At 35.8% G+C, this 22,669-nt stretch overlaps 1 protein-coding gene across 4 annotated transcripts in view; it reads right to left on the bottom strand.

Annotated features, from left to right (window-relative positions):
• Positions 1–22,669, bottom strand: part of GABRB2 (gamma-aminobutyric acid type A receptor subunit beta2) — a 248,214-nt gene that overhangs the window by 31,451 nt on the left and 194,094 nt on the right. For 3 of the 4 annotated variants that reach the window (XM_046000984.1, XM_046000985.1, XM_046000986.1), the window contains exons 7-9: positions 15,267–15,404; positions 13,029–13,181; positions 9,147–9,391 (exon numbers count right to left, since the gene is read on the bottom strand). In XM_046000984.1, the coding sequence (XP_045856940.1) occupies positions 9,147–9,391; positions 13,029–13,181; positions 15,267–15,404 (536 nt within the window). Of the gene's footprint in view, positions 1–4,505; positions 4,620–9,146; positions 9,392–13,028; positions 13,182–15,266; positions 15,405–22,669 lie in introns of all 4 variants that reach the window. The other variant, XM_046000987.1, reaches the window with a different exon arrangement.

The raw sequence follows: 22,669 nt of genomic DNA, 5'->3' as shown, positions 1-22,669 counted from the left end.
TGCGGGGCTCTAATCCAGGACCCTGAGATCATGACCTGAGCCGAAGGCAGAAGCTTAACCCACTAATCTACTTTTTAAGCAAGCACCCAGATGACCGTAATATAGGCAGTCTATGGTATACCCTTCAAGAAACACCACTGTAGTAATTGTAGCTATGTTAATTTTAAACATCCTTAATCTTCACCTTCTTGATTCATAAACCCTAAAGATTAAATGTTGAGTGCTTGCTATGAATTAGGAAACAACACTTTATCCCTCTTCAAGAATACACATCCTGATTTATTCTTTTTATATAGTATTTAGTATTTAGTTTTTTTTAAATAATTAAATTATCTTTTACTCTGTAACTCTAATTTTTGGAGCTATATAGCTTTAGATTGACATGCCCTCTTTAGTTCTGAATGCTAGCACACTGGCTTCTCCTGTTCTAAAGTTCTTACTTGGACTACCTTTAATTGGAGCTAGACTTTTTTTATTAAGCTTTTTAGATAAGGTTTCATGGATGCTCTATTTACTAAACCTTGAATACTGAGGATAGTCTATCTTCTTTTGCCTTTATCTATCAACAATAATATTCTTAGGTTATTCTTTCCCCCTCAGAGCCCTATAACATTTTCCCATTATTTTACAAAATTTAATATTACTATAGAGTAGTTTGAATCCTAACTATTTTTTTCCTTCCTCGTAGATCAGCTACTATTTCTGACTGGAAGTTTAGTAATGTCAGAAGGATATAATAAGGTGGTAATGAGATTATATAATTTTTAACCTTGGAACCCAGTATATCCTTATGGCTTACTAATTAATTTCATCACAGATACGTATAAATATATAATGTCTAGCATATTAATTAAGAGTGTAGTCTGTAGTCATATTTTCTGATCAACCATTTCTTAGCTGTCTAAACTTAAGCAAATTAATTACACTCTCTGGGTCTCAGTTCATCATCTGTAAAATTATAATTGCTACAACAAAGGATAATAATAAGAACTACGTCATGTTATAATATATGTAGAGTGTCTACAAACAGAAAAGGCATTCAGTAAGTATTCTCTATTATTATAATTATTGACATCAGATTTTTTCTATTCCATTTTATTCCATTCTATACTAACAACATGATTCGGCACGTTTAATCTCCTACCTGTTTTACATATTTATTATGTCTTTTTCTAAGTGGTTTTTCTCTCTTCATCTCTCTTCTCTCCATTTGGCACAATTTTCTACAATCTGAACTCTGTGTCACCGCATTGATTTTTTTGCCACACTTACTCTCTTTCTCACTGTTTACTAGTTTCTACAGAGATTGCTTTGTCTTCACTTTTGCCTTCTTAATCACCGCGTAGCACCTTGTTTATCATCCCATCCATGATCTTTTGTTTCATACTCTCTTTCCATTTTTGGTGAGAAAAGCTTTTGTTAGGGAAATTTTAATTTACCCTGAAGAATTTTTTTTCAAGTAAAAGTTGTTATCTGTCTTTAGCATCCTGAGTTCCCTTCTCTCTCTACCTGAGAAGACAGAGACAGAGTAATTCATAGTTTTCTTGTAGAGTTGCCATGCTGTTTCTGTGCTTAGACGCATCTAATGATCTCCCCATCTGCTCAAACATAGCTTGGGTGGATTTGTCTGGATTCTGCTTGCGTGAATACTGGCTCTGCTGATGCGTCTCTGTCTATCTGCAGAGCTTCAGTTTGAGTTGTGTGTTGATTGTCTCTGTTTTGTTTTTCTACAGCTGTTTTATTCTCTTTTTTTTTTTTCCCCTCCTCTATGGCTTTTGAATGGAGAGGACATGGGTTTTGGATTCTTCTACCTTCACTTCTCTAACACTTTTTCAATTGGACACAGGCATCAGTTTTCTGTCTCTCTCATTTTGAGGGCTGGGTAACATCGTGTGTGTGTGTGTGTGTGTGTGTGTGTATGTACTGCCACATTCTCATATGGTTCTAGGAGGTATGTCAACTATAGCAGAACTTTACTACGGAACAACTTGACAATAATGTATCATTTTCAAGGCACATACTTTTTTACCCAGAAATTCCATTTTAAGCAATATATCAGGAATCAATGGTGTACAAACATGTCACCAATAACTTAGTGTTATTTATAATGGAAGACCACTTGGAAACAATGTAAATATCTAACAATAAGTGCTCATGACATAAATTATAGTACATATATCAATAAAATATCTTGAAGCTACTAGAAATGATGTATATTTATCCTTGAATGTATAAAAAAGGAAGTGGAAAATAGCAGTATGCAAAATAGCAGAGCATAATTCTTTAAATAAAAGTATATCATGTGAATAAAAGGCAATGTTAACAATGATTATACCTGGGTGCCGAGGTACAGACAGTTTTCATTGCCTTTTATACATTAAAAAAAATCATGAATTAGTTTTATAATTAGAAATATAGTAATAGAACTAAGAAAAAAATGAGAAAGACATACATTCTCTGTTATCTTCTCAAAATAATAAGTATTTATTGAGTGTTCTTTGTCTGGTACTATATAGGCCCTTAATAGAATTATCTGATTTAATCCCTTCAGCAGCTCTGTGAGGCAGAAATTAGTGTTTAGTTTTCAGTTCAGGAATTTGAAGGGTGGAAAGGTTAAACATATCTAATGTCACATAGCTCATAAAAGACCATGCCTGAATGTAAACCCAGTTCAGTCTGATTCTAAAAGCCACCATTTTCCCAGTGGACCCTATTGCCTTTGAGGATTGTCACATACATTTTGATGTTTTTACAGGTTACAGATTTATTAGCTCATTATTCAAACTTTTCAATTCCAGTCCTTATTTCATACACTAAATTTGAACTTAAAAGAGAACTCAAAGAACAGAATAAAGACATAACCACCACCAACAAAAATAGCATAAAAGCAGAAGACATTAAGATTTATACTTCATGTAAATCATTAACATTCTCTTTAACATAATGTTTAATGAAATAGGGAAAGAGTTCTTAGGAAATTAGGATCTAAATTAGTATTAGAGAGTATCAACAACTATTTCAAGTCATTAACTGAGAAACTCAATGCACCAAAGAGGCAAATTGTCTTTAAAATATTCTCACAATTTGAGGATTTTCCTGAATTTTCATATAACTTTACCAAGTCACTAGAACAATCATGCAGTATACTTTGGTTCTGGTTTTGAAAAATACAACATTCTTCAATTGTTTTCATCATAAACCCGAATTCCAACTGTCCAACGTGTTTTTTCTAAATGATTAGCATTCTACCCAGAATACTGCTCAACCAAATCAGTCTACTTAAATTTCAACAAGAGTAGCTAGAGTTAAAAATGAGAACAGCAGCAACAACACAAATGAAGTAGCCTAAGAGAAGAGACACAGTAGGGGGCGGATGTTTAGGGGACTAGGACTCACTTAGTAATGGCAAAATTTCAAATATCTCTTCTCCTGGAATCTACTCTATGCCACTTATCAGACTCTGTTACTATGCATACCACAACAAGTAATAAAGTTAAAAGACAGTTTAAAAACATCAAAACAGAGTAGCAATTTAATAGATAAACTATACCTTTCTCCCACCCCAAAGGCAATAAAAATTTGGAATTAAGGAAATTTGAGTCAGAACAGCAAAATTAGAGAAGAACATGATACTCAGAGGATACAGTAACAGCTTATCAAGCATCAAGTCCTCATAGGAAATATTCACAGGCATTAACTATCATTCACTGCCTCACCAAGAAATAGAAATTTTTAAAAAAATGCAGTTTGGATAAATTGTGGATGATAAGGTAGAATGGTGACAATTCTCTTCCTCCTCCAATGTGGAGTGCAATATGAATGACAATTTGCCAATCAAGAATTGCAAACACATGAGGAACTAAACTGTAAGTATTAGCCAAAAAAAAAGGGGGGGGTTTTCTTTGGAATTCATTTAAGTCAAGAGGTATAACAAGGAACAATCTCAATTATTGCCTTTTACCTATCATTGTAATAGTGCCGAGTCCACCAAGGTAATAGTTATTTGTAAAATATATAACAATAAAGCAATAAGGACTTGATGCAAACATAACATCCCTAGCCATAAATTAATAACCTAGACCAGAAAATATAGGTCCTTAAATTCTGAGTCAACCAATAGAAAGGATGTATAATTCTTCACCTATTCCACTAACCAACAGAAACACCAAGAAAACTAAGAAATGCCACAGTATATAATGATATTCTAGTCTCTCAGCACAAATGAAAAGGAATCTCAAAATATGAGGCACTTGGTTTCTTTCTCTAGCACAATAATAATGACTGAATGGAAACTCATTATAGCTATATTAAAACAAAAACAAAAACAAACAAAGAGGAAAATCCAATTTGGGTCTCATGAAAACATTTAAGTTATTTCCAAGTCTCTGTGGCTATAAGTCCATAGGTTATCTGCAAAGACCCCATACATTATTTTACAGGGAACAGCTAAACAAATTGGCTCCAACAGAAATACAAATAAATGGATTAAAAACTGGCTATCTAACCGTATACAGAGAGAAATCGTAATTGGTAGTCCGTCTAGTTGGGGAGAGGTTTCCAGTTGGGTCCCACAAGGATCGATATTGGGTCCCATTTTGTTTAATATCTTTATAAAAAATCTGGAAAACAAAGTAGAGAATGTGCTAATTAAGTCGACTGATGCCAGTAGATTAGGATTTGTGGTTAAAGTAAATTGGATATTGATAAATGCTACTGGTCTTTAGAAAGACTGGTGCTAACAGAGAGTAGGATTTTGAATTACCTGTATTTTTTTCATGTATCATTTTTTAAAAAAACCTAATTCCAAGCACTAGAAATGAATAGATTTAAATGATTTTAGTGGTTTTGCATAACAAAAAAATTAGGCACAATGGATAAAGGCAACACAGAGACTCGCAACACCTGAGTGCAGAGTAAAGAATGTTCCCCAAATTGAGATCTTTTTGGCTTTATTTGGAAAACTGGTGGTTATGGGTCCCTCAAAGCAATTAAGGTATTGGAGGCTTTTCAGATATGTAGGAGTCAAGGTGGTGAAACTGCAGGAGTAACTAAATTCTCAAGTACACATACATTTGGTAATTGGCAACAAAATAAACAATGAACAACATAAAGCTTAAAGGAAGAAAGGAGAGCTGAAAACTTGAAGGCATAAGCAAGAAAAGGAAGTAAAATTAATCAAGAACAAATTCTATAAGGAAACACACACACACACACACACACACACAAATAGAAGAATGCAAGGAAAAACAGGAAGGTCTCTCCTAACACTAGGGTAGAGATTATATATATAAGAGATTGTAAGAGATTACAAATCATATATATATAAAATTAACAACTCCGGAAGACACTTGGAAGAAATATTCAGTAGACTTCTTTTTGGTTTGAGGTTTATTTAAAATTCTTAGTATTTTAGACCTCAATTTGTTAAATGAACACAATGAAAGTGATACTGTTTGTTGGTCATGGACTCTCGTTTGTAAACAAATTTTGTTTTTTTAGGTGAAGTTAACTGAATTGAATATATGGACTAATGTGGAATCAGCTTTTAAATTTTATATCATTTTTGTACTTGCTAGCATAGCAGAATATATGCCAGATAGACTGGAAAAGCCAGATTAAGTCTCAGAAATTTTATTAATTTTGTTATGCAACTTTGGATATTTTATTCTCCTTAAGAGCCTTAGTTTTTGCATCAATTGAATGACAAGATAAGAATTGTTTTAAGAGCTGCATATATTCTTGTTAAATTGAAAAGGTACAGGAGACCAGTACAGAGAAGAGACTGGAAAAATGTGGAAGTACATCCTTGAGTAACAGTTGGCTCCCACCTGGCTAGGCTTCCCATATTCATCCCTCCCTGACCTCAGGACAGAGCACAGTTTAAAGAATCACTTTAGATGATCTGACAAGCTGCCTGCGTCTCTAGGAAATCATCAAGGGAAGCTGAAAAGGTCAATCCCTTTTCTAGTGACTGATTTTTCCAGAGCATCCAACAATACTTAACTGATTATTTGTGCCCCAGGTTTAGGGTAAAAAAAAAAAAAAAAAAAAAAGAAAGAAAGGAAAAAAATTAGAATTACAGTTGAAAAGAAGGGACATTCTTGATAAGAAATGGAGAGGCATTATTCATGATGCCAACACAAAAGGAAGTGATGTGCAATCAGAGCCCCAAGTAGATCTCTAATCCTTCATGCTGGCTTAAAAAAAAAAGAATAGGAGTATGGAATGTGAGATGGTCACTGTTTTGTTTTAATTAAATCAAGATGGCTCTTAGTATTCTGGCCTAAGAAATGATAAAGTTTGTAGTTGGTTTGCTATAGATTTTATAGCTAATATGTGTTGAAAATGATTTCCTTGCATTGACTTTAAAACTTCTAATATGAAACATTCCTCTGTAGATAGTACTCTCTTTCAGGAATGGGACTGCTCCTTATATACTATATATTTACTCTGTAAAATACACAAACAAGCATTGGCTGTATGTCTGGAGACTCTAAATTTTACTTTAAAAAGTAATAATTCCTATTATTTACAATATTTTAATATTTTATTAGTATTTATCACTTACAGAGTGTTTGCCATATATTGAGGACTATGTTATCCTCTCTACGTATTATCATGAACAATCTTCATAATAACTTATGAGAGAGGAATTAACCCCATTTTTAGGGATAAGGAAACTGAAGGGTCAGAGAGGCTTGCTTGCTTATTTGTTTGTTTAGTATGTATAGTCACACAACTGTAAATGGAGGGTAAATGCTGGAACTAACAATAAAATACTTGTTCAGAACTGTTGCGCTAATTATAACTTCTGATGTCTTGACATTACACATCTTAATTGAAGAAAATGGAGAAACCACTTGCATCAGGACAAGCATCTTATATTTTTCTGGGCCTCAGTTTCCTATGCTTGACATTAGAGGATTGGACGACAGCAGGGTTGTTTAACATCAGCATCATCAACATTTGGGGCTAGATAGTTATTTGTTAGGAGGAGGCTGTTCAATGCACAGAAGGATGTCTGGAGCATCCTCGGTCTCTATTCTCTAGATACTGGGAGCAATCCCCTCCTCCCAGTTTTGATGATCCAAAATATCTGCACATGGCCAAAGATGCTCTGGGGGAAAAAAAGTCACCTGTTTTTTGAGAACCACTGTACTAGAAGAGCTCTGATATCTTTTTTGTTCTCTCATATTCTATGCTCGGAATTATGGGTTCAACTTCAGCCAAGAGGATGGGCTTTTCACCACTGTGGGGTATTTTCTCAGTGAACCATTCTCTATCTCAGTCTCAGTACATTGAATTTAAACTCTGAGCTCTCCAGGTTCAGTTTGCTATAAAACTGTCACTCTCTGGCTTTTAAATTTGTCATTTAAATGCAAATTGGTATAAAAAAGTAGGGTAGATGAAAGTGAAAAGAGATCAATGTTATCTTATTAAGTCAGCATTTCATTAGGCAATTGATTTAGACTCATTTCAAAATGCAATCCTATGAGATACATTTATTTATTTATTTATTTATTTATTTAACTAATGCTACTATATCAGAAAAATCATAGAATGGATTTAGAAAGTATTCTTTCATTTGACAGCTTGAGAGAACCATAATGCTAGGTTGGAACCTATTGACAGATTCTAACAAGTGAAAACTCAGGCACTGTAAAGAAATTGACAATTTTCTAGACCCATGGTTCATTAACTTTCAAGGGTCATACCTAAAATATGCATTATTAAAAATATCATCTCCCAGGGAAGGAGTGTCTTCTCTTAGAGAATAGTCCCCTGCCCCCTAAAAAATGAGATCTATGGATATGTAAATACAGTGAGTTAGAAGGTTTCATTGGTTTGTTCTAAATAAAATTCAACTGTAGAGATTATTTATGGTGTGCTATCCTTGGAAATCACTTGAAGATAGAAATATTAAAATGTCAATTAAATAACGATTGATATGGTTAATAATTCCAGATGGTTTAAAAGTATTATTGCTTTCCTGGTTTCATCACAGTGAACTATGTATTAAATTTAACACTATGCACTACTTTATAAACACTATTTACAGCAGATATTAAAATAGACCTTTTTAAATCTATTTTGAAGGGTTTAAATTTAGACTATGGGAAAACACATATATAAGTATTCTGTTTAGTACAGAGAGTTTGATAGAGGAAGCCAGGTGAAGTCACATTTGGGTAGTAAAAAGGGACTGATCCACTGGGACTGATGTCAAAGACCTCAAAATGGAGATTCTAAATCTTGACTACAAATTAGAATGACATTTGAAGAATTTTTAAAAATTATGGTGCCCAGCCACATTCTAGTACATTCAAATAAGAATTTCTGGGAAAGGAATCAGTCTTCAGTATTTGTTAATGCTCTCACAGTCAGTAAGTTTGGCACCCAAGGTTGAGAACCATTGCCTTAAAGACTAAACAGGGTTTACAACTGCATGGAAATTGTTCTTTGATTATGCGTAACTTAAGCAAGTTGGCAGTCTCCTACAGTCATGTGCTCCAGTGATGTTAAGTGACATGTGCAAGGCGTTAAGTGATTATCTGTCACTGAGGGAGAAAATTATTCTTTCTCCCCTTCACTTATCTTTCTATCCTCCTGATGACTTCAAAGAGAAAAGACTTCATTTGTTGCTGGTGGCTCTTTACTACATCTCTGTACTTGTTTATCTCCCTTTTAAATCAAAGAATAGACTCAGGCCCAGGGTCTTCATCTAGTCTAGAATTTAATAACATAGTTTCATATTTCTCACTTAAGATTATCTTCCAGCAAGTAATACTGATTTAAGTGATATAAAATTTCCTTTGTTAGTTATTTAAAGTGAGCAAATGTAAATAAACATAAAATAAATAATAGTACACATTATACTCATATATGGAAAAAGTCACAAGGATAGTTCTCAGATGACTATGCTTTGGGCAACCTTACTGTTAACATAAGGGATATCCAAAGGTTATATCATGAGTTTGGACCATAATTGTGCCTCCACCACTAATTAACTTTATCATTTTGGAAAAACTACCCATTCTCTTCTCTAGGCCTCACTTTCCTCATTCATTAAACAAGGCCATTAACCTATATTGCTGGCATTCTTCTATAAATTTAGGAAGCAAGGAGGGCTTGCCCTCTGAATTTACCTTGTTGACATCCAGGCGCATCTTCTCATTGTTGGCACTGGCAGCTTTCTCAGCTGCTTTCTTTTGGCGTTGGGGTCCCCTCCCAAAAAAGATGTAGTTGACCAAAGCATATTCCAGAAGGGCCATGAAAACAAAGACAAAGCACCCCATCAGGTACATGTCAATGGCCTTCACATAGGGGATTTTAGGGAGCGTCTCCCGCAGGTGGGTGTTAATCGTGGTCATTGTAAGGACAGTTGTAATTCCTGAAAAAAAAAAAAAAAGACAGAGTTAGAAGAATAACATCCCTGCTTCCTTGCTGTTTTCATCATAGTTGCAAAGGTTTATTGTCCTCTTTCACTCATTCAGATATGCCACAAAATACTTACTGGGTACTGACTACATACCTGTGCTGTGATAGGCCCTGGAGGCACATTTGAATCATGAATTTATGGTAAAATTAATCACTTGGAAACTTTTCCTTTATTTATATTTTTATATTTATAGTTAGATATCTAGTGAAGGCCTAGAGATGGGAATTAAACACCATGGCAGACGTCTGTATAGGGTGAATGTTGAGGATATGGAGAAGACCCTAGGTGAGCCTCTTGATGCAGCAGGAGAGGTCAGGAGATGGAGACTCTGGAGCTGAGTCCTGAAGGATGAGTGGGAGATACCCAAGCGATCAAGGATTTAGAGCTCAAGGTGTGGTAGAGAGAGATTTTATAAAGGTATGTTTTGTGTGGGGGAGAAAGAGTATGGCCCATCAAAACCACTTCAAGGAAGTGAATGGGGTACATTATAGGATATGACAGGAAGCATGGTGAGGAGAGTGAAGATTAAGTAATGCTGCATAATGGAAAGCCATAAAATCAGAGCCTAACTGGGGAGTCTGAACTTAAAACAGATGGTGAGGTGGGGCCATTGACCAGCTTCAAGCAGGGAAGCAAGGGACAGATTGTGTTTAGGACAATCACTCTGGTACTCATGTGGAGGATAGAAGGAAAGCATGTAAGACAGGAATAAAGAATACCAGCTATTAGTTTTTCAGAATTATCTAAGTGATACAGAGAAAATAAATTAAAACAATCACAATAGTACTGAAATCAGTGAATGCATTATATAGATAATACAGACAAATGACTATAAAAACATCAAAGCTGGAAATGATGGGTAATAGAGAGGCAGGTGTCTAGCCCTCGTGTTTCTGGATTGGGCAGCTAGGCACGTAATGCACAATAAACAGTATAGAAGCATTATAAGTTTATGGGACATGGCATACTGCATCAGGTTAAAATTGTTCATTCCACTGAGTGGTCATGACCAAGAGTGAAGAGTAGTTTCCCTCTACAATTGGAAGGTGTGCTGGGTAAAAGCACTGGGAGTCCAAAGTTCTGAGTATGGCAAGGTCCAGTTCTGTAGCAAAATAATGATGTAAAAATAGAGCCCAGAGATCAAGATCACCCAGATGGGAATTGTATGATTAACATTTGAATAGGGGTCTTTCTGACTCAGAAAGCTGAGTTAAATTTCATGTCTATGATTTTATGGAAGTGTAAGTTTTCTGATTTAATTTTGTTGCTCTAAAAAGATAATTTTTGTATTGTTTTTCTACATGCTCATAAAACAGCTATAGAAAAAATGAATTTGCCCATCTAATTCTGAGCAGGGCCAGAAAAACTCTGTTCTTGCTTTGGGTGTTTTAGAATTTTTGTATCTCTTTTATAATATCAGTCATTTTGAACACTTCCCAGTTTCATTTATCTTTTCATTGTTTCAAATGCAGGGTACCCTGTTCAATATGTATGTCATAAAACTGACAGTGCTGATTTTGCTTTTTATCTCAATATTATTTTAAGATATTTCTGACCAAGTAAAAAATTACTCACATCAAAAGACATTTTACAAATTTCTTTTAAAAAGTGAATAATTTATTATTCCTGTAATAAATATAAAAATGACATCAGATTTTTTACTTGGAATAAGAGGATATTTACAAATTCCATTCATTACTTTATTCAGCAAATATTTACTGAACACCATTCATTGTATGAGATATCACAGGTATAATGGAAGCAAAATTAGATATGGACCTTTCTTCAATGTATCTTTCAATACCATGAAGAAAAAGGACATCACAAACCAAATAAATATAAATTATAACTGCACTAGTCTACAAAAGGAAGTTCTCTAGTATTTAAGAGAATATATCACAGGGGACCAGACCTAGTCCAGGAGGTCATTACTTCTCCCTTCTGTTCTTGAATCACCACAATCTAATCTTAACAGAGCAGCCAGAGTTATCCCTTTCAATCTGAAATCAAATCATGTCATGTCTTCACTCAGTAACTCTCTAATTTCATTCAGAATAAAAGCAAAACTTTCATCATGGCCCTGGAACTGCTTCAATATCTTGCAGTTCCCTCTCTCCAACATTATCTTGACCCCTGAACTCTTTCTTGCTTTCACTTCACTGGCCACCTCGCTGACATCCTTGGCACTTTCCTACCTCAGGTCATTTGCAGTCAGCCAGAATATTCCCATCTAGACATTTAAGTGAGTTTGTCTTCTTGAAGTCTTAGTTCCATTGATACTTTCTGAATGAAGTTTACAGTGATTATTGTAAACTGCACCCCCTGGCATATCCAACCCTTATCTTGTGTATTTCCCTCTATAGACTTACTGTATTACACAGCTCACACATTATAAGCAAAATAAATTTATCGTCTTTTTACTGTTACCGTATCTTCCAGAAGAGTGCTACTTTATCTCTAGTGTCTAGTATGCTTGGCACATAGTAGGTGTTCAACAAATATTTGTGGAATGAATAAATGAATGACCTCTCTAAGGAAGTGATGATTGGATTGGGATGTCACAGTGGAGGAGTTAACAGCCCAACATTTTTTTTTCCATTTTATTTATTTTTTCAGTGCAACAGTATTCATTCTTTTTGCACAACACCCAGTGCTCCATGCAAAACGTGCCCTCCCCATTACCCACCACCTGTTCCCCCAACCTCCCACCCCTGACCCTTCAAAACCCTCAGGTTGCCCCAACCTCCCACCCCTGACCCTTCAAAACCCTCAGGTTGTTTTTCAGAGTCCATAGTCTCTTATGGTTCGCCTCCCCTCCCCAATGTCCATAGCCCCCTCCCCCTCTCCCAATCCCACCTCCCCCCAGCGACCCCCAGTTTGTTTTGTGAGATTAAGAGTCATTTATGGTTTGTCTCCCTCCCATTTTAAAGGGTTTAGTCAGAAACTGAAACAATAAAAATTGTGTAAAAGATCATAATTTACTATATCTGGAGTTAGTAACATAAAAAATGTTCATGAAATATAATTTATTCTCTTCCTCTGGTGTTATAAGGAAAAAAAAAAAAACAAGCATAAGATAAGTGATGCTGTGAATAATTTCCCAGCAATCGTACTTTGTTGTCTTCTGCCCTCTACCATGCTAATCCAAAATCTTAATAAGACTTTAGAAGTCTTTTTAGTTATCTGATAGTTACATAATACATTTCCTTGTCTTCAGCTCAGAGAGATTAAAAAAAGATGGAAGGGAGCTCTTTCCAGGTAAGGAAGCACCAATGCAAACTGAACAATTATCAGGTGGTATTACATGAACTATGCTTCAATAAAAACATCAAATTGACGGGAATAATTTCATTACCTACTGTTATATGGTTAACTAAATTTGACATGAAAGAGTTTTAATTTGTATTTAATTGATTTAATGCTGAATCAGACAACCAAAGTCTCACAGCCAAATTCTTGTAATGCGCACAGTCGTAAATACCAGGGTAAGGAAAGGATGTGAGTGGACATGCATACGCATACACACACACAAGCACACACATGTAGACACACAGAGTCAAGCTCCATAAGCAGTGAGAAAATGGCCTACCTAATGCCACTCTTGCAGCTGATGCATCATAATTAATCCAGAAGGACACCCAGGAGAGGATAGTGATCAGGATGGAAGGCATGTATGTTTGCAGAATAAAGTAACCAATGTTTCTCTTAAGCTTAAAGCTGAGGGACAACCTGGGATAGGAACCTAGAAAGGCAATTTTAGAACGTCATCATTATCAATCAATATTTACAGATACTTTCCCTTTAAGGCCCATAAGTAGTTTGTATATCTTTCTTTTTTTTAATATTTTATTTATTTGACAGAGAGAAATCACAACTAGGCAGAGAGAGAGGAGGAAGCAGGCTCCCTGCGGAGCAGAGAGCCTGATGCGGGGCTCGATCCCAGGACCCTGAGATCATGACCTGAGCTAAAGGCAGAGGCTTTAACCCACTGAGCCACCCAGGTGCCCCTGTATATCTTTCTTAAATTCAATTTTAGCTCCTGGTGAAGGGCACTTTCTACTGCAAAAGTAGTCTGAGAACACCGGGCTTTTAATTAGCAAGAGTCACTCAGTGTTGAGCACACCCACACTCCTAAGTAATTAAAAGAATTCCAGCTCTTCCCTGCTCAGCCTCCGGCACTGGATCAAAGATACTCATTCTTTACAACTATGAAGACAAAATAGTTTGGTACAGCCCCTTTGTTCCCCCTCAGCTGTTTCTCAACAAGGCCCTCCCGTAAGATTTTTTGGTTTTGTATGTAAGAATAAGGCTGCAAAGTCTGATCATATTTTAGTAATCTCTTCCCAGGCCCCAGAATTCTCTGTAATTCTGGGATCAATGACACGGCTTCAGGTATACAGCAACTCCCTAAAGTTCTGTGAAGGTTTTCACATGTATGGATCACACTTGTTTGTAATTCCATTGATTCCACCAGAGTTTTAAAGGGATTTCTGACCCACTGAACAGTGGAGAATCACTGATTTCAAAGGGTATTTGTAGGAGACAAAACTAAAGGATCAGATTCCTGTAGCTAGGTCCTTCTATTGTGATGATCTGGGGAATTTCTCTTTAAAAAAGATATGTAGGGGCGCCTGGGTGGCTCAGTGGGTTGGGCCTCTGCCTTCGGCTTGGGTCCTGGTGTCGGGGTCCTGGGATCGAGCCCCCACGGGGCTCTCTGCTCGGCAGGGAGCCTGCTTCCTCCTCTCTTCTCTGCCTGCCTCTCTGCCTACTTGTGATCTCTCTGTGACAAATAGATAAATAAAATCTTTTAAAAATAAAAAAAAATTTAAAAAGATATGTAACTCAGCATAGTCTTAGAATATAAAAAGTCACATTGATAAATAGTGTGTGGGGGGAGTGATATTCTTACTAATATTGAAAGAAAGCCTGTCTAGCCATCTTGGGCTCTAGTAAGTGTCATAATACTGAAGTAAGAATATTTCAAGCATGAATTCATTTCTACGGTACTAGGGATCCAGAGGACCTCAAATTTAGGAAAAGTTTCTGTTGTTTATTTTTTAAAGCTAGAGGCTTGCTATTCTTACAAAGTCATACAACTCTTACTTGGAGTAGTTTGCAGGAAAGGAAGTGCCTGAGTCCTTACAGGATTAAAATGTATAGTTACAGTACTAGCTATTTCTGTGCCTGGGGAAATCATAAAAAGAAATATTCATGTGGGTTTATTGTTTATTTTTCCCCCTTAATGAGTATGTAGCAAAGTATTACTTTCCTGAGCTTTTTTGTTGTTAAAATTTTGTGCTGATGGAACGAAATTTGACAACCTAAACCCTCGATGCTAGAAGAGGAACAATGGAAAAGCATCAGGATAATCTCAACATCTGGAAGGGCTTTTAGCTCCGAAACAAGAGGTAAGGTTACATAAAGAAATTCTTAATCTTTGAGGAAAATGTGGAATTCTCTTCCTGACTTGACTCTTCCCAGTATTTTTCAAAGGATTATGAGGAGTATCGTAGAATGCATAAAGTTGAGGAAACAACTCTGACCTGGGTCTTTATTTCTCCTTCTGTGTTCTGTCTCTAACCATTAGTCCATTCTTGGAAGACAAGAGGAGTAGAACTAACCCTCTCAGCTTTGTTGGGGGTGGCTCCCGGGAAAAAATTGCGTGGGTCCCAAGTGAGCAATGAGCTTGATGGGGTTCTGAAGGTTTGCAGCAGATCTAAATCTTCTAGTCATCATCTTTCCCTGGGACCCAGCTGTGATATAAATAGACTCTTTTGCAAATTATGTGGAAGCCCCTTTTCCCTTAACCCTCTTCCCTGACACAAACCTGTGGAAAAAACGACCTTCTTGGTGATCAGTTTGTAATCCACAATAGAGAACTGTGGAAGTTCAATCTTTGTTACTCCTGTTACTGCGTTATCATCCCCACGCCAGTAAAACTCAATGTCATCTGTGGTATATCCATCTGTAAAAGAAATCACACACATACACACACATATACAGATACACAAAACAAACAAACAAAAACAGAAAAAAATACTTGTTTAAAAGATGAACTATGTTAATGATAACAGCCACAGCTAACGGCTACTCTATTAGGTGTCTTGCTAAGCACCTGAACTATATCACATTTAGTTTTCCCAGCAGTCTCCTGAGAGGAGTATAATTAAGCTCACAGGGGGCTGTAAAGGTTTAGTAAAATTAACAGCTTGCAAGTAGGAAGTAGTATATAGTTCTGAACTGCACCTTGGTTCATCTGATTATGAATCTCATTTTCTCAAACATTATCACATTGTTACATGACCCTGGATGGTACTTTACGTGAAGACAAAAGCATAGAAAAATATCATTTAAGTTATCAGTGCAGCACTGAATGCTTCAAATATATTGAATTACAATATATTTCATTTCAAGTCAGAAGAGTAATGCTTATGAAGAAGTGAGTCATCATTTTTTTAATTAATTTATTTTTTTCAGCGTAACAGTAGTCATTGTTTTTGCACAATACCCAGTGCTCCATGCAATACGTGCCCTCCCTATTACCCACCACCAGGTTCCCCCAACCTCCCATGCCCGCCCCTTCAAAACCCTCAGGTTGTTTTTCAGAGTCTATAGTCTCTTATGGTTTGCCTCCCCTTCCAATTTCCCACAACTTCCTTCTCCTCTCCATCTCCCAATGTCCTCCATGTCATTTGTTATGCTCCACAAATAAGTGAAACCATATGATACTTGACTCTCTCTGCTTGACTTATTTCACTCAGCATAATCACTTCCAGTCCCGTCCATGTTGCTACAAAAGTTGGGTATTCATCCTTTCTTTTTTTTTTTTTATAAACATATGATGTCATCTTTTTTTTTAAACATTCATAGACATGATATCCACATTTGGTTCTGTAGCAGATCTAAATTCCAAAAAATACTCCCTCCCAAAAACCTCAAACAGCAGTAATTCTAATAGTTCTAAGGTGTAAATACAGATGTATTGTGTGCACTATAAATGCACATTGCATTTAGGAGGCATGTTTCTACTCATTCAACAATTGTTTATTGAGCACCTACTATGTTCATCAGTACACAGTTACTGGGGCTAGAACTCTGCATAATAAAAACATGCTCTCTATTATAATCATACTTTCAATCCATGAGGCAGAGTAGAATAAGCGCACATATCTTAATGACTAAGCATATATATAACTGCAATGAATAGGCACATATTAGATTATAAATAGCAATACAAGGAAGCATGCAATGAAATCCAGTAAACATTAATATTTATAAACAATATACCCACCCCCCCAAGATCCCTCCTGTGAAGCATAAATTATATTGTATATCATATTTATTCCTTCAAAGAAATTTTGCATCCAGAGAGTTGAATATTTACAAGTCTAGAAGGTAGGCAGGACAGATATTACTCCCCAATTTAAAGCAAAACAAACAAGTAAGTTAAGACTCCTTAAGTTCTTTGACTTTTGACATGTGACAAGTTAGTATAATACAGGACTAGACTATCAATCTTTTCACTCTTAACTCTTACAATTTTTATGAAATCACATCTCTTCTGAAGAGAGCAAGTCAAATCCCAAAGTAGAAATGGATTATTTTTCAACGAATTACAATGCTCTTGATTTGAGAATCTACATCAACCATAGCACAGCTAGCCAATGTTTTAACTTTTCTAGAAATCTGCATTCCTTTTTACTCATAAGAGCAACCATCTTTATCTAATGCAGAAATAAATCAGAAGAGTTATTGAGAATTTGAACTTCTGGTTCCATAACTATAGGCTTTTAGATGATAGCTAATGATTTTTAAAAAGGCTTGTTTACTTGCAAACATCATAAATTATCATCAAAATTTTGAAAATTTAATAGATTATACACCACCAACACTTTTATTATCATGATCTCATTTGGAGCCATTCATTTTGTTAGAGAATGTCTTTATTGTATGATTAGCTTTGATTTAAAAGCAAATTATTCATAATTTTAAAGGGAAGTCCAGGTATAAAGTGAATTGCACAGTACACAGATTCTTCTCATTCTCCATTAATCTACCCCATTAATATTCTCTCTCTAATCTTAATAACTAAAGTATCTGTCCCAAAGGATAACTGTTGTTCTCTGTGATTGCAACTTTCTTAAAATGGCCATGGGAATCTTCACCATCCAGGACTTCATCTCAAGTATAATACCATTTCTCATTGTTTTTTGCACACATCTCTCAGTTATGAAATGGTTTAGTCAATGACAATCCCACCTTTAAAAAACAAGGATTTTATTTATTTATTTGAGAGAGACACAGAGAGAGCACAAGCAAGGAAGAGGAGCAGAGGGAGAGGGAGGAGCTGACTCCATGCTTAGCAGGGAACAGGATGCGGGGGTTCAATCCCAGGACCCTGGGATCATGACCTGAGCTGAAGGCAGATGTTCAACAGACTGAGCCACCCAGGCACCCCTGACAATTCCACCTTTGATAAGATAGTTTAAAATATTAAAAGAAGGACAATTCATTCTTAGAATCAAGCTAGCTAGTTAGAAATGCATAGTAAAATTGGATTTGTAGTATATAAACATGAAAGAAAGTATTTATGAAACAAGAAGTCCATAGTTTTCTAAGGAAAAAAAGAAGTGTAGAATGCGGCCATCTTCAAAAGAGAATGAGAGTAAAGTCAACTCTTACATTTTCAATGAAGAACTAAGTCTAAATTACTGAAGAATGTTTCTGGTCCTCCAGCTTCCTCAGCTCGTTTTTACCTCACTTGTTCATTGCTACAAACATTATCACAGAAGCCCTCTGTAGGCAGAAGCCTGGGAACATCTGTGGTGTTTCAGTACAGTTGTATAGGAGATGCTTGATAATTGCTTAATAGGTAAAAATATTATTATTGAATATAGCCTTTGTCAAAATGCCAGCTTTTTGACAAAGTGCTTGCTAGATAATACTTGGTAGAGGAGAAGCATTTGGGATATATTGTTAAATTAATACATTAATTATTTAATACCTGTGTAGATTTGGGTGATGGTTGCTTATCCAGATGCTTGGCATTGTGGAGGTATTGATCATGTTTATACTTCTGTCTCCTGCTTCTAATATGGTACAGTGAATTTAAAAAAAAAAGTCACCCAATGATAATTTAGCCCTTAAGAAAAATCCAAAGGGGGTCGCCTGGGTGGCTTAGTCGGTTGAGTGTCAGCCTTTGGCTCTGGTCATAATCCCAGGGTCCTCACATCAAGTCCCACATCAGCCTCCTTGCTCCCTGGGAAGAATGCTTCCCCTTCTATCTGCTGCTCCCCCTGCTTGTACTCACTGTCTCTATCTCTGACAAATAAATAAATAAAATTTTAGCATATGTGCTGCCGAAATAAGCACTAAATAAATAAAATTTAAAAAAAAAGAAAAATCCAAAGATTCTTCATTATGTATTTATCTTTATGTGATAGTTTAGCAAGCTGCTTAACATCTCTCTGTCCTCCATTTTTTATTCTGTAAATTGTAACAACAACAATAATAAAAGTTACTTCACAGAGTTCTTTTGCAAGAAAAATGCGTTGTTATTTATAAAATGCTTAGAATAGTACCTGGTAGATAATGCTCAAAAAGGTTAGCTTATACTTTTTCAAATAAGAATTATTTAAAATGAATTAAAAACTCATATGCAGTTGCATGTCACTTTGCTTCTATTTCATGAACACATGAATGCATTTACACAATGAGAAAATTGGGTGTTCAATGATACAGAACCCTCCAAGTTGTTTGGAAGTTGAAAATGAAATATCTGAAGTTTATTCTGATATCTAAGATTTTGGAATCTGACATAATGGAACAGCACATTGTAATACTTCTTGGTTCCTGCTGATCTTAAAAATCCCAATCTTCTTGACTTCATTTTGGTTTAACCAAGTGTAGAATATTGTCAACGGACAGCAAATGTATGCTCTTGCATCACCGATTTCTGAAGATGAAAGACCAACAATCCATGACAGTGCCAGGGTGGTCAAGTTCACAAGCCAGCTCAGTATACTGTGTAGGATAATCTGAAAGCAGATCTAGTTTTTCTCCTCCTGCTCCTCCTTTTCTTCCTCCTCCTCTTCCTCTTCATCCTCCTCCTTCTCCTCCTCCCCTCCCTCTCCCCTCCTCTTCCTCCTCCCCATCTCCTCCTCCTCGTCCTCCTCTTTTTCTTCTTCATCTTCATCTTCTTGGAAGAAATATTCAACAGTCTCTCAAAGTGATTAAAAAATAAGACATATGCAAATATATATGACCTGACTTTTACAGCTTTCATTATACTAATGAGTGAAAAATAATTAGATATCTTTTAAAAGATATCAGAAGGAGGAGACGCACTGAAGCTTCTCATTAATGTCTTGCAAATTAAATTCATCTTTTATATTTTATTCATAGGATTCCAGAAACTGAGTCATTAAATTGTATTGTTATCGTTAAAAACATAACCCACATAACCTCAAATGGCCTACGAATAAACCAAAATATAAATTCACTGGAATTTACCTGAAGGAATTAAAACTATATAAAATGTTCAAGTTTTTGATCAGTTTAGATAAACATGTAAATTTAAAAATCTGTATAATATATGAATGATAGATATGCTTTCTTTTAAATATTGATAAAATATATACTATATGAGATCTAAGAAGCAGATATGCCATTTTAAAAACATTCACATAATAACTGAACTTGTTCTTACAATTGGGACATGATCTTATTACATAACATGGCATTTTAAAAAGTTGTTTTTCAACTCTTTAGTGTCAGTCTACTTGTCTATTTTGTTATCTACTAAATAAATATTTCATGTTAGAAGAATTTTACTGTGTAGGGAATATGAACCTATACCAAGATATTAAATGGGGGCTGGTGAGAACATTTAGAAGAAATGAATTATCAATGCCATCATTTTTTTCCTAGTAAGAAATTAAAGTGACTTAATGTTCTCTTGCTATTTATTTAAACTTTGCTCCCCAATTGGACTCTTAAACATTCTAGGGTAATTATCTATTTTCTATCTCCCATTGTAGCCAACTAGCGATAGTAACATTATAGTTGCTTTATAGATTTTATTTATTTATTTATTTATTTATTTATTTTTTTTGGAATTTTCATTTTTATTTTTTATTTTTTTATTTTTTTCCCTTTTTATTTATTTTTTCAGCGTAACAGTATTCATTCTTTTTGCACAACACCCAGTGCTCCATGCAAAACGTGCCCTCCCCATCACCCACCACCTGTTCCCCCAACCTCCCACCCCTGACCCTTCAAAACCCTCAGGTTGTTTTTCAGAGTCCATAGTCTCTTATGGTTCGCCTCCCCTCCCCAATGTCCATAGCCCCCTCCCCCTCTCCCAATCCCACCTCCCCCCCCATTTATTTACTTGAGAGACAGAGAGCACCCACCCATGGGGTGGGGAGGGGGCACAGGGAGGGACAGAGGGAGAGGGAATCTCAAGCAGTCTTGGCTGTGAGCTGAGAAGGAGGTGGGTCTAGATCTCATGACCTTGAGATCATGACTCTGAGATCATGACCTGAGCCAAAATCAAGAGTAGGAGATTTAAATGACTGAGCCTCTCAGGTTTCCTTGTAGTTGTTTTAAACTGTTAATTCTCAATCATCATAACCGATTGGTGGTGTTTGAGAATTATGGGCTAGTATTATTGGGACAATCCACTCTAGTCCTGGATGGTTTCAATTTTTTAAGGGTTGTCTTATTTCAAATTTTCTGCCCTCTTATGTAACTATCAGAGCGCTTTTTTTTTTAAAGATTGTATTCAACTATTTGAAATACAGAGAGAAAGAGTGAATAAGAGAAAGAGAGAGAGAGAGAGAGAAAATGAATGGGGGAGGTGACAGAGGGAGAGGGAAAAGCAGACTCCTTGCCGAGCAAGGAGCCTGACATGGGGCTTGGTCGCATGATCCTGGGATCATGATCTGAGCCAAAGACAGACACTCAACAAACTGAGCCACTCAGGTACCCCACTATCACAGCACTTTAAAAGCTTTTTTGAATTGGACACCTCATTGTAAAAATTTTAGCAAGTCACTCTCCTAATAGTATTTAAAATTTTATGTAGTAACTGTTAACAGTATATAAGTAACTATAATTAAAACTTAATTTATGTTCTGGGGAACACTAATCTTGTGATGTGCCTCATGGAACAGGGTTCTACAGTAAATGTATTTGGGAGTACCTACATATTTTGGGCAGCCTCTCATAGTCACAAACCTTTAGCACAGTACACTTCAGAATATCCCTCAATAAATTTGCTCAATATTATTTACCCTTGGTATCTCCCACACCTATTTGACCAGACACATTGTTTTTTCAGGATATAAAAAATATTCACACAGTGTAATGACTCCATAAAATGCTAGAGCTATTCACACATTTTAGGGTGCTTTAGTTATGTTCCTAGGTAAGTATCTGAGATCATAGTCCCTTGGAACCATATCTTATCCTTTAGTGGATTAAAAAAAATTTTTTTTCCCTCCAAAAGTTTCCAGAAGAGAAGAAAAACATTTGCAATAACAACATATATCGAATTGCCTTTTAAGGCAGACAAACATTTCAGGGAAGTAGCATGACCAAATGTGCAAAAAAAAGCAAGATTTTTCTCATGACTAATGCAATGACCACAATTAGAAGTCTATCAGTCCACAGTCAGAATGGATGCCCCTCTATACAGAGTCCTGTATGTTGTGCAAAGGAGCAAGACTGAATACAATCAATGCCAATTAGTTATGAGGATTTTTCAAAAGGAAGAGAGAGAAACTCACTTGTCAGCAATAACTCTTTAAATTCAGCAAAGAAAGTGTTCCAAAGACACTCTGAGTGATTGCTCTGACTCCTTAATTGCATCTTATTCTTTATTCTCCTCTTTAGATGGACTGCTAGACATGAATGTTCTGCTATCAAATCATTTCTCAGCCTTGAAGCTCAAAATAATTGGCCTAGGGTAGGTCAGACTTGATTACCAAGTGGCATCTTAGTAAGGAACATCATCAAGTCATGGTCTGGCATTCAACTCCTACATCAAAGAGAACCTATTTTTTTTTTATGTTATTAGCATTTTCAAATTCAAATCTTTTGTAAGAGGATTGAAATTGATCATAATCAAGTAAAATGTTAGATTCTGTGTTCTAAAGATAATTTTTCTTTTTGGATTTCATTGCAAAACTCAGTATTTGTGGTCTTTATATGGAAGCAGAGAGCTCT

Source organism: Meles meles, chromosome 3 (genome assembly GCF_922984935.1).
Source record: "Meles meles chromosome 3, mMelMel3.1 paternal haplotype, whole genome shotgun sequence".
Taxonomy (NCBI): Eukaryota; Metazoa; Chordata; class Mammalia; order Carnivora; family Mustelidae; genus Meles; species Meles meles.
This window is presented reverse-complemented; position numbering and strand designations above follow the sequence as displayed.